This window comes from Strix uralensis, chromosome 4 (genome assembly GCF_047716275.1).
Source record: "Strix uralensis isolate ZFMK-TIS-50842 chromosome 4, bStrUra1, whole genome shotgun sequence".
In the NCBI taxonomy this organism is placed as follows: Eukaryota; Metazoa; Chordata; class Aves; order Strigiformes; family Strigidae; genus Strix; species Strix uralensis.
The window spans coordinates 85,164,944-85,177,974 of record NC_133975.1 but is presented as its reverse complement, the minus strand read 5'-3'; the positions used below and the strand labels follow the sequence as shown (position 1 = coordinate 85,177,974).

General features: G+C 47.0%; 1 protein-coding gene across 1 annotated transcript in view; it reads right to left on the bottom strand.

Annotated features, from left to right (window-relative positions):
* Positions 1–268: 268 nt before the first annotated feature.
* SCD5 (stearoyl-CoA desaturase 5) overlaps positions 269–13,031 on the bottom strand; it is a 39,448-nt gene continuing 26,685 nt past the window's right edge. The window contains exons 2-5 of the mRNA XM_074867589.1: positions 12,307–12,437; positions 7,242–7,447; positions 2,566–2,798; positions 269–2,000 (exon numbers count right to left, since the gene is read on the bottom strand). Of these exons, the coding sequence (XP_074723690.1) occupies positions 1,810–2,000; positions 2,566–2,798; positions 7,242–7,447; positions 12,307–12,437 (761 nt within the window). The 3' untranslated portion in view covers positions 269–1,809. The remainder of the gene's footprint in view (positions 2,001–2,565; positions 2,799–7,241; positions 7,448–12,306; positions 12,438–13,031) is intronic.

Sequence of the window (13,031 nt, the reverse complement as noted above, 5' to 3'; positions counted from 1 at the left end):
GAGGACTTGCCCCGGTCTCCTTTCAAGCTTACGTCAGCTTGAGTTTCCTTTCCCCCCTCTATCAGCTTGGCCAGTAAGCCTGAAGTTATGAAATCTCTTGACGCCCTTCCGTTTGACAACATTCCTCTTCCACTGATGAGGAAGCCAGAAATGCTGAGGGAGTAAGTGTTTTGGAAACACCGCGCAAAACACCGCTGTAATTCTGGTGTGTGATGCACAAAGCCTTTCGCTTTGGGAGACGTTTCAAAATAAAACACAGCAGCCAGTCTAACTCATAACTGTTTATTGTAAATCACTCAAGAGTTTACACATCATTAATGGCAAAGTAACACTGTTAAAACACCTGCTGGATGAAATACAGAATAAAGACAACTCTTTTATATTATATGGCATCATTTAAAAAACAAGAAACAGAACAAAGAAGAAACCATTTTAGTTTGTTTTTTTTTTTTTTTTCCAGTTCTACATCTTTGCTGAAAATATCTGGGCCTGAGTCTCAGTTATCTCAAGATCCCTGCCTTGCCCAGGTTATGGGGCTGCACAGCTGGAAAACGGGCACTCCTTCGCCAAGGGGCAAGGTGGTGATCTTCTTTATAAATGAAAGTCATGCCCTCTATCTTCAAAAGTGCTCCAGTGCTGACAGTACAAAGCCTCTCTCATGCACTGGCTAACATCTAACACAAACAGCTATATGACCCATTAATTCCACATGCTTTTTTTTTTTTTCTTTCTTCATATTTTTGCTTTTTTTTTTGTATTTTTTTTTAAACAAGGCAACTGTTAAAATTCAGACGCTACGTAACTGTCTTTATATTTTGCTCAGAAACCAATGGATGTTGCATGCAGCTGAAATACTGGTAGAGACTCTGACTTTGATAAAGATCAGTTTTCTAAGATACGCTAGTCAAAGGCAGAAAAAGAAATTAAGAGGCCTCTTGTGCAAAAGGAGCTAAAATATGCATGCATTGATGGCCATGACCAATTAGAATATAACTCAGGTCTCCAAATATCGAAACTGAAGCTTTATTTGGCTTAAGACATGGTTGAGCTCTGTACCTTTACAATTTACAATGCGACAATAAAGGAATCATCTCAACACAGCATCAGTTGGTGTTTTGGCCTGTATAGAGACTAATCTTCAACACAAAAGCCTGCTCAGCAATAAATGGTTTTCGTATGTAGCAAAGACAGCAGCACACTGGGCTGGCTAACAGGGCTAACGAAAAGAAGAAAGCAGGTTTTCAAACTAACATCTAACTGAATTTAGGCCAATTTTTCCCCTTGGACATCCTGTTTTTCATCAGGGCTGTTACTGTCCTTTCCATTAGTCTGTAGTTGAAACAGCACATTGGGCCGTGCCCCATCCCCTCCAAGAGAGGCATCTCAAAAGCGTTATTTGATTAACAGTAGAAACAAAAATCTCCCCTAACTGCACTTGGAAAGGATAGTTAGTTCCTCCAACCTGCCAACATTTACCATGAACAAGCAAATTACAATGTATTTCAGACATGAACTACAGTGACTAAAATCAAGTCTCTCTTCTGTTTAACTATAATATTAAATAATATGTAACATTTTTACACTTAATAGTCTGAAGTTTGGACATAAGACAGCTAATAAGGAAAAAAAGCTGGGGCCAAATCTGTTCCTGGGGAAATAATTTGGCCCCACTGATCTGAAAAGAAAAAAAAAAAAAAAAAAATCTAGTTTTACCCAGAGGAAAATAAATCCTCCACCACAGGCATGGGGGTGTGCACACACCCACCCACCCCCAGGTACGACAGCGCTGGCCCAGCAAAGCGTTACTTTTCAAGCACTGCCATCTCCAGTCCTTTCCTTGCGAGACTGGATCACCTCCTTTGGAACCTGCCTGCGGTCAGTGACCAACCCCAACCAAAACATGAAGTCAATGAACCAGGTGGTCGGGTTGAACTTCAGGCCCAGCTCGCTGGCCGAGTAGTCGAATGGGAAGGTGTGGTGGTAGTTGTGGAAACCCTCACCTGAAAAACAGAGAGCGAGTTTCAAGACCATGCAGCCAGCATATTTATGAACTTAGGAACACGCTCGGGTGGGGCACCCCAATGCCCATTTCCCCAGTCCTGAATCCAGTGCAGGTTGTGGTCCACCCCTGGCTATAGGAAACCTCTGGGGCAGACCCACACAGACTCCATTTCAGTGCTCTGGATTTTCCTCCTCAGTAGGAAAGGGCATGTCCCACCCCTTATGCTCATGGAAGAAAACCATAAGTGCTTCAAGAGGGGAGAGGCACAGCCAAGTAAGAAGCAGAAGCACTTACTTCTGCTGCACTGTCCCCAGCTGACTGCTGAGAAGAGAGGATTGCTACTGTGAACATGTCTCTGCCCAGAGACTACATGGCGTTATTTCAACGTGGGCACCATCAGTGGAACAAGGTAGCCTTCCTCTAGGATGCGCAAGCTCCGGCCTCCTCCAAGCCCTGGCTCCGAGTGGTGTCCAGTTGTAGGTACCCAAAGTCCCAACCGGGGTGAAACAGGCTGTGATGTCACTCTGAGTTTGCGAAGCTCTACCTGGGGCTACAGCACTTACCGATGGCTCCCACAGTGACAAGGGTGTTCTGCCTGGGGCTGATGTACTTGTCGTAAGGGCGGTTGCCGTACATGTGAGCAGCGCTGTTGACCAGCCAGGCGACGTTGAGGGAGATGGTGTATCTTAGGATGGAGGCAAGGAAGTAGGCGTTCCACAGGCTCTCGCCCCAGACGTACCACGGCACAAAGGTAGGGATCACAAAGCACATCAGCACAACTGAACTCTTGTAATACCTGTGGGGAAAGAAAAGGACACCATTACCGTGGTGGGAATGGCAACTGGGGTGAAATGGGGTTGGATCTCTGGAGACACAGCTCTGCTAGAAAGCACTGGCATAACCTGGGCTGGCCCCATCACTGGGGCAGCAGGGAACATTTCAGACATCCATAATCCCAGAACCATCTCGGTTGGAAAAGCCCTTGAAGATCCTCCAGTCCAACCATGAACCTCACACTGACCATTCCCAACTCCACCAGATCCCTCAGCGCTGGGTCAACTCGACTCTTCAACCCCTCCAGGGATGGGGACTCCACCCCTGCCCTGGGCAGCCCATTCCAATGCCCAACAACCCCTTCTGCAAAGAAATACTTCCTAAGAGCCAGTCTAACCCTGCCCTGGGGCGGCTTGAGGCCATTCCCTCTTGTCCTGGCACTTGTTCCTTGGCTTAAGAGACTCATCCCCCCTCTCTGCACCCTCCTTTCAGGGAGTTGTAGAGGGCAATGAGGTCTCCCCTCAGCCTCCTCTTCTCCAGACTAAACCCCCCCAGTTCCCTCAGCCGCTCCTTGTAAGACATGTGCATGACATAATTTTGCCAAGTGCAATTCAAAATGCCAAGACAACTCGAAACCCCGAAGCAGCAGGTAACGCTGGAGCTGAACTGATGAGACCCAGTCCCAAAGCAAACCTCCCAAGCTGAGCACCTTTAAACCCAGGGAGGCGTAGAGTTGGCTGCACACCCTGCACCTAGGGTCCAGCTCTGGGACTGGAAAAGCTCAGGGTTTGGTGTGGCACTGGTGATGCTGTGTCTGAAACACATTCACTGCTAAGAGCTGGCAAAGATTTCCCCCGTGCTCAGATCAGAAGGGAACCTGCAACATAGGTTAGGAGCAGCTCCTTTCTGTACCACTGCTGCTGCGTGAGCTCCAACAGTGGCAGCAGACCATGGGCACCCCTCCAAGGGTAAGAAAGATGCATCCTGGCCTAGGGGCCAGGGTTACTGCTTCTCTCACAGCCCACTGGCTGGCTCGAGCCTTGCCACATACCGGAGAAAATCAGCGTTAAGTGCAAAATGGGGAAGGAGGAAGCCAAACAGTCTGAGAGCAAACAGAAACGCTTTATAGTACAGCTAAAGCCACATGCCCAGGAAAGGCAGGGAAGAGAGAGTGTAGGATGCAGGGAGCACAGAAGTGAAAAGCAGAGACCACAGCGGAATTAAAAGAAGAGAAAAGTCATGCTGGGGCAATTAATCCAAGGCAAGTGGAGAAAGGGAGCAGCTCAGCAAGAAGTGGGGAGACAAAGCCAAAAGTGAGATAGGAAATAAATGACTAAATGGAGAATGGGCTGGCTAATGGCGCTCAGAAGCAGAGAGCGGCAAGACAGTGCAGCTCGGGAGCCACCCACGGTGTGTCCCCAGCTCGAGAGGAAACAAGGCCCCATCTTCCCCGTGGAGGCCTTCCACCTCCCCAAAGCCCAGATTTACTACAGCCCACAGTGATCCCCGGGTATCATCATCAAAGCAAGCTGACACATGAAAGTGGAGCGGTAGGCTGAGGTGACAGGATTTTGAAGGGTGCAGAAAGAAAAAGAAACACGAAGTAAGACCCATCTTATTTGTGCCCATATGACAGGTTTAAAATAGACCCCTGCTTCTGTCGAGTTTTCTGGAAGGGATGAGGAAGAACAGAGTCTGGATTTATTAAACAGTTATTAAAACTTTCCATTTGCTGAAAGTTTTTCAGATAGGAAGAATGGTCAATTTGGTTTGACAAAAACAAACAAACAATCAATTTTCAATTCAAACCCCCAGAGGATTAGAAAAACGTTAATATTAGCAGTATTTTTGGAAGGAAGAAAGTTTCCATGAGCATAGTTCTCATCTATAACACACCAGCTAGTTTTTATCATCTTGTATATGAAATAAATTAGGCTGCAAGTTCTTTGTTTGATATTTTTTGTTGTTGTTTGGAGGGTGTGCCTCACACGCTGGGCTCCAGAAGGAGATCTGCAGCAATCCAGCAACACCAACCATGATGACAACAGAGCATCTCCTCAGCTCTCTCACAGAACTCTACCTTCACTTACCTGAGCCAAGGCTCTCCAAAGGAAACAGTCCCCATTCTTTGTTCCACCAAAGATAACAGATAATTTCCCACTCATCTGTCTGATCTCTGAATCAGACTGTGGATAAGGTTTGCAAACCTCATCAATTCAAGGCCAGGATTTAAGTAGAGCTGGAGGAGAAAAATATTTTCCAGTCCAGAAAACTCCTTCAAAGTTCAAAGCCTCTCCTGCTTCAGGAAAATAAAATAAAATATGAAAACAGCTTAGCAGGCACCAGTTAAAACCATTCTGTGAGATGCAAGCAGCCCAGACTGAAGTCTTTGATGGAGACAGGCTATCTTACATTCAGACAAGTACCCGACTAAGTTTTCTCCATCTCCCATTGACTGAAACATCCACCCTGGAATGAGAAACCTCCTTACCTGGAGTTCAGGGGAACCAGTGCCTCAGTACATGCTTGGGGAACACAGTGCTGCCTTCACCACATGAACACTTTGTCATGAAGAGAGCGCACCTGCGTGCCTCTCTCACATCACATGCAGGATTATTGCTCTGTCATTCACAATTCTGCTGTCCATCATGCCTGGAGCAGTACTGTGATTTCAGCTAAAGTGATGTGGTTGGATTGAGTGGTGCCTCATCCACAGCTCACCAGCACCACTAAACTCAGCAAAGCTAACAGCCTGGCCTTAAAACAAAACATGACAAAGAAGGGTTTATTATGATTCTTACTGATCTGACCTGCCAGGTTTTCTATGCTGTCAAAAAATGCAACACTTCAACCTTATAGAAAGGAGAAACCTGAATTTTTCTTCCCAGATAAGGGAAGGTAAAGCCCAACGTTCTAAATTCAAATCCAGAGCACTTTTGCTAAGATATAACTTCCCTGAAGAAAACATACTTCTTCACCACACAACATTTGCAGCATAACAAAAGCAGTAGAGCCTCTTTCTCATGGGATGCTATTGTCTTGGAAAAGGTAGTAACACAACCAAGAGGAGCTGCAGCAAACTGAAAGGGAGCCTTTGCGAACAGGCCCTGCCAACTGAGGAACCAATAAAAGCAACAATATGCATGTCCTCGTTTTGGCTGGGACAGAGTTAATTTTTCTTCTTAGTATCTAGAATAGGGCTGTGTTTTGGATTCAGTGTGGGATTTGGTATGAGAAGAATGTTGATAATACACTGGTATTTTCAGCTGTTGATGACAGATCAAGGACTCTCCAACTCCCCACGTCCTGTCTGTGCGCAGGGGTACAAGAAGCTGGGAGGGAGCACAGCCAGAGCACCAGACCCAAACTGGCCAATTCCATATCCTGTAACATCATGCCCAGTATATAAAGGAGGGGTGGCTGGGAAGGAGGTGGGTTCTTTCTTGCTTCTGGGATTGCAATTGCGGGATCTTGGTATTTCGGGATTACTGGCCCGGAGCGGGCTGGGTATCGGTCAATGGATGGTGAGCAATCGCATTGTGCATTACCCATTTATACTTTCTATTATTGCTATTGCTTTATTTTATTACAATTATTAAACTGTTTTTATCTCAAACTACCAGTCTCCTTACCTTTACCCCTCCAATTCAGCGAGCAGCTGTGCGGTGTTTGGCTGCCACCTGGGTTTAAACCACGACAAGGTGGAAGGCACTGAACTCCTCACTCCTGGATGCAGGGCTAATTCTGCTAGTGCATGGATTTCTCTAATGCAAAAAAAGCAACTGATTTCTGGACTCAACTGACTGCTCCCCTCACCCAGCTTATGTGGTTTGCTGAAGTACCTGGACGAAATGCTTGCAGGCAGAGACAGTCCCCTTGTGCCTAAAATACATGTACTTACATAGAGGACAAAGCACGTTGCTCGGTTTCCACCTCTTGCAGAGTGTATAGCAAACCAAACTAGGTCTGTGCTAATTCTCAAGGGAGATAATTAATCCTGTGAAGAACGGCAGTCTTGAGAGAGGAAGCGCTTGGTTTGGCTGGCCCACAGGTGCCAAAGATGAGTTTATAGAGTGAAATGTGCACTTCTGCATTAAGGCCGTTAGTGATGACAGCATGTGCTTCAGTGACCAGAGGAGAAGGCCAAGATCCCAGCAACTTCTGCTGGGGCTGTTTTAACAGCCAGCCCTGGCATTTTGGAAAAGCAGAGGGACAAGGACAGGGCTCACTGCTTATGCAGCAGAGCCTGCAAGAACAGTCAGCAAGTGTCAGCCACGTGGCAATAGTGAGGGCCAGAGGGATGGCAGTCCTGATGCCTGCAATCAGGGTGGCAGGGATATCTTGGGGGAGAAAAGGGAGCTGGGAGCTTGTTTTTGTCTTAAATAAGGAAAGAACCACAACTAGGCAAGCAGGCGGAGGGATCCCTCCGCCCTGCCTCGCACAAGGGCCCAGCGTTCCCACTTACTTTCTTTGGAATCGGACGACGGGGTCATCCAGCAGGTCAGTGAAATCCAGTTTCCTCCCCTTCTCTATGACGTCCCGGTGCTTGCGCATGAAGAGCCAGCCAATGTGGGCGAAGAAGAAGCCACGGCGGGCGTTGTGTGGGTCCGCATCTGTCTCGGAGTACTTGTGGTGAACACGGTGGTCTCTGCTCCACTCGTAGATGTCATTCTGCACAGAAAGCACGGTGGGGTGAGAGGAGAGAAGGCTGGGCGCTGCCCCAGCAGTACCACCTTCAGCTCCTTCCCCACACAGTAGCAGCAACAAGCCCCTCTCTGACGCTTCTCAAAAAAGGTTATGGACTGAAGACATCCTGAGGGACCTCAGCTTTGCAGCAGCCAGCCCATCAGGCTGCTTCTGTCAGTGCCCACACAGAACGGGATGTGCTCAGAGAACCGGTGACACAGACCGGACACATCTCAGGGCTGGGGATGGCTGGAAGCCAACAGCCTCTTGGGAGTTACCATCATCAGTCTGACCTGGTCTTGTGTCCTCTCTGGGTGTTTGCTATCTGAGGATGGACACTGGGCTGGAGGGACCACATACATACATGTTTACCTTCTTATTTTATGACCCTGTCACAGGGGAAATTGCATATTTATTTTCAGGGTACTGCTGTGCAGAGGCACTCAGTTCTGGCATCCTTTTTCTAAGCTGGTTGCAGCTGGTTACCACTGATGCTCTCCAGGCACAAATGCGGCGCTGAAAATGGGACAGAGCTTGTGAAACACTACACGTGCCTTTTCCTGACCTGAACAGGAGCTGAACTTGCTCAGCACCTCCATTTAAATTACCGTTCTGTCTGAGGGGATGTGTACAAGACCATGGCCTTCCAGTGCTTCAAGGGGGCCGACAGGAGAGATGGGGAGTGACTCTTGATCAGGAGGTGTAGGGATAGGATGAAGGGTAACAGTTTTAAACTGAAAGAGGGCAGAGTTAGATTAGATATCAGGAAGAAATTCTTCCCTGTGAGGGTGGTGAGGCCCTGGCACAGGTTGCCCAGAGAAGCTGTGGCTGCCCCCTCCCTGGAAGGGTTCAAGGCCAAGCTGGATGGGGCTTTGGGCAACCTGGGCTAGTGGAAGGTGTCCCTGCCCAGGGCAGGGGGGTGGGACTTTAAGGTCACTTCCAACCCAAACCATTCTATGATTCTGTGATTAAGATATCAAAAGGAGACGTGCCTATTTTATGGGCAATCAAGACTTGCATTTGTGGCCAGGCTGGAATAAAAGTCTCAGACCCATAACATCAGCTCAGCATTGGATGCAGATCAGATACACAGCAAGTTCAGTCCTGTCTCTGCTCAGGCTGTCAGCAGATATGGGTCACTGGAACGCCTTATGGATGTAAACGGGATTATGGGGATTGCAGGGAGGAAGGGATGGCCCAAAATTTCAGACTTGGCTCTGTAAAGTGAGAGTTTCTGAGTTTGCTCAGCCAAAGGAATACTCAGCCTCCCAGTTTGCTCTGCAGGACACATGGGCTATTGGACCAAACCAGTGATTTTTGCAGTGGTGCTGAGCTATTAGTGCAGGGCATTGTAAGCATGTACAACACTTGCAAAACTCAAGCCACACACTCATCTATGAATTAAATTGCCCAACACCAGCACCAAAACAGAAATGTTAGTTAATGCCCAGATCCACAACACTGCGAACTTTAATCAGAAAATGCTTAGTGGAGTGTGCTTTCCTCTGCTATTTCCATCTTTGCACAGCCAGGGAGGTACCCAAACAGTAATACCCAAAGGAAGGACAGGCTTGGGTTACTTTTAGGAAGAGGAGTAGCACCCACAAACACAGCAGCTCTGTGCCCAGCAGAACTGAGCAAACCATTTGCAGTGTCTGGGAAGTAACCTCCACGCAGCAGCCATCATGGTGCTGAATATGCTGCAGGACACAGTAAGCACAGGCTGATGACAACTGTGTATATCTACAGCCTGTGAGACAAAAGCCCTATGTCGAAAGCATCGTGGAAATTATTGCTCTTTCTCTCAGCTGCCAACATTTGAGATAAAGCACTGAGGCCGTCTGTGCTGCTGAGGGGACCCCAAGAACAACTGCAAAGAGCAACTAAAGAATCCAGCTCAAATGCCTCCATGTTCGATTTCAGCCTTGCAGAGATGCTCTCCGTTTGCAAGAGCCCACAAGGGACAAGTGAAGAACAAAAGCCTCAGAAAGCCTCGGCTCCGTGGCTGTCAGCCGCACTCAGCCCTGTGCTGTTGTCACGCTGTGGCCACAGTGACCCTGGGAGCGGGCCAGGGAGGAGGGGAACGTTTTCCTGCAGCACTAACTCATCGAAGCCATTGAGACGAGGCAGCAAATATCAGCCCCTTACTAGCGCTCCAGTACGTTACATCTTAACTATCCTATCGCACAAAAGAACAAAGTCAATGGAGTGAAGCAAAGGAAGTCACCAAACTCCTCAGTGAGAACAAGGGGAGATCTTTACCTTGCTGCCATTTTTTTCCTGCAGAGAAATCAAAGGGAATGAAAGCCTCTCCACTGCTTCAATTGGTTTCAGCAGGAATTTCCAGAAGACTGGAAAATGCCAAGACTAAGTCATTTAAAAATAAAACGGGTTATGCAAGAAGCACACCTAGGAAAGGTCCTCTTTCTTAACCAGAAATAACTTTTCAATTGAGACTATTGATCAGTTTGTCACTAGAGCTTTTGATAAAATTATTTGTGGGACAGCAGATAACCAGGTCAAAGCAATGGTACTGTGAGAAATTAACTTGGCTTTTCATACCACAGCAAACACCTGCAGGGCTGGCAAAAAACCCTAAGATTCCCCAGATGAACAGGTTAGGAAGCTGTGAAACAAGTGAATTGCATCTAATTAAAACCCACAAAGGCTAAGAGGAAATAAAGGCCAGAACTGTTGGCAATAAATATACCAAGAACCAGAGTACAGCACGTGTAAATATGCTCCAAGCATATTATTAATAGCAACCATTTTTCAGGAATGCATCACTTTTGATCAAATTTCAGGTAAACACAGAAGCGAAATCCCTTCCACAGCAGAGTGATGGCATCATGCTGTGACAGTGATGCAGACATGAGGTTTCCTGCAGCCCAAAACAACTGTGGCAACAAACTGGGCTATGTAACAACATCAGTATGCTGACATGAATATCCATACAGCTACAACCGCAGCGGAACAACACCGCTTGTTTCACTGAGATGGCCAGGAGCAACAGTAAAGGCAGTAAAGGCAGAAAAGAGCACGTCCCAACTGAGATGCAGAAACAAACACTAGGAGATCAGGTAGACGTAAGCCAGGTATTACCTATTTCTCAAACAGACATGTGACAGCAAGCAGCACAGTCTTTCAAAATTGTGAGAGCTTCACTCTCAATGGAGAGAAGAAACATTGCTCAGCCTGCTCCGATCATAAAAAATGCACTGGGCAACAGGGCAAAAATAGCTGCATCTGATGGTATTTCAGAGGAAGTGCAGCATGTCACAGCCCGTGCAACATCAAGTTAAAACTCTTTAGCAGAGCCTTCCCTGCCCTTCGAGAAGTCTGAATATTCCCTCAGTATTCAGCATCCAGGGAGGTTGTAGGTATCTCCAATCTACCTCTTTCTCCCAAAGCCAACATGAGGGACATAGACCTGAAAACTCATTCACTGTCTGCTTGTGGTGGTGAAAAAAGCCTCTAGCAGGCAATCGATGTCACAGTAATTAGGGGCAGGCTTCAGACTACTTAAAGTTTAGAGTGGGTGATCTGGCCTTTCATTTTCTTTCCAATACAAAGGACACAAAGGTGGCTTGAAGCTACTTTGAAGTACTTCCCTGCCTCAGAATCACACCATGTCCTCAGCCAAAAGCAGTGATGAGGCCAACGCAGCTGAGAGCAAAATCCATAGCAACAGGGGAACAGAAAGCAATGAAATCCCACCGTGCGGGCTCACTAGAACCAGCTCGACACATTCATTTAAATTACTTGTGAAAGATAAGATCAGCTGTAAAACAGGAGGACAGTACCAGGGGGTTCTCAAAATTCAAACTGGTTGTTTAACAGGCTGAGCAAAGAGCTTGTAAAGCTCTGCAAGGAACCAGGCAGCACAAAGCAGCTGGAATATGGTTCACAAGAAAGGAAGGTTATAGTCAAAATGGACACATTCCCACATTCAAGCAAAAGCATTGTGTTCTTTGTAATGTCTAGAGGGATTAACAAGATTAATTCTTTCCACCTTAGAAAAAAAAAAAGATAAATTGGTGATGATAAATGAATAGTAGAGAAGCAGATAAAGGGACTCTTTTCATCCTCCGTCAAGGTACATGAATGAGAAGTCAATCAAACAGACTTAAGGGAAAAAGCTGAAAACTCAAGGCACAACACACACGTGGTGCCACAAGGGCTTATAGTAGCCAAGCTCGGTAAGTTTAGTGTTAGTACAAGTTCGTATCTCTATTTTGAACAGCCAAATGAATAACTAAATTCACACCAAGAAGATCCTGGTTCTGGGCTAACTCCTACCACCAGTTGGGTGTTACACAAACATAGGAGGTCTAAGATTGCCTATCAGTAAGCACAGAGCTAGTAATACGCTTCTTGCAAATGTATTTTAATTTTATTGGTGAAAAATGCTGCATAAAACAGAGATAAATTAAGATTGTGAAAGGATGCTTGCTCTCCTTTCTGGGCACATCAAAATCTCCAACTGCCTGGATGGACAAAGAGACTTGATTACGCAGACATACTTGCACCAAGCTGGCCCTTACAAAAGTTTCCATGTGAAGCGTGGGGCCCAATCTGTGGCACAGGTAGGTTGCTGAGCCCCTGATTTGGGCATGTTCAACCTGGTCCTTAAGTAATTCTTGCTCCTGGACTGTCTAATGCATACTGTTATGTGGGTGGTGAGAGGGGCTCTGCATCCCCTGAACCAGCAGAGTATGTTATCAGCAAATGTCTTTCTGCCAGTATTTTTTTTTTCTTTTGCTGTCTCTAAGTTGAGGGGATCCCTGCACAGGAGAGAAAGCTGCCTGGAGGCCAAGAATCTAGACAGGCAACCACAATCCAACCTGGAAAGCCATGGAGTTAGCTGTAGCCAGAAAGATCCGCAAAGGCAGCTTGGCTTTGTAGGAACGGTGGCTCCACAGGCGATGCGCACCAGCTGTCACACCCAGAGCCGACATCAGGAAGCAGAAATACGCTGAAAGACACAAAAACAGAACACACAGGATGTGCCAGGGGCCAACTGCCATTTTTGCTTTCTTTGACGTAAAGATGATCCTTGCCCCTGCCCGCTGACGCCTGCAGGATCACTCGGAAGGTGAGGCTGGGCAGACAGGAGGTGAGTTCTCAGCCCCCCCTTTGCCCTGTGGCCCCAGGGACATGTCGTTCCACTTCCCACCCCTCCCCATTTAGCCAGGGCGTTGCTCAGGAGAGTCCGTCAGCACTGAAGCACCATGTCATGACATGTCTACGCAGCGTGCCTTCACCAAGTACAGTGGAGTTAAAGCTCATCACTGTGTCAGAACAGCAGCAACAACTCTTCTAACAGGACACTGTCAGCCTCCTCCAGACAGGTCTTTGCTTGAGTCCAATCAGTCAGCAATGTCCCAGCCCTCGAGATATGAGCTGTGTCAGAGTTTCCACAATCAAAACTTCTCTTATCATCGGGAGCTCGTGAATCAGTAATAAAAACGTGCCAGGAAGCAGAGCATTCACCATCTCCCTCAGTTTCAGGAACTGCTTTTCCCTCCCTTAAGTAAAAAATTGGCCAAGTGAACTCGTTTTGAGAATT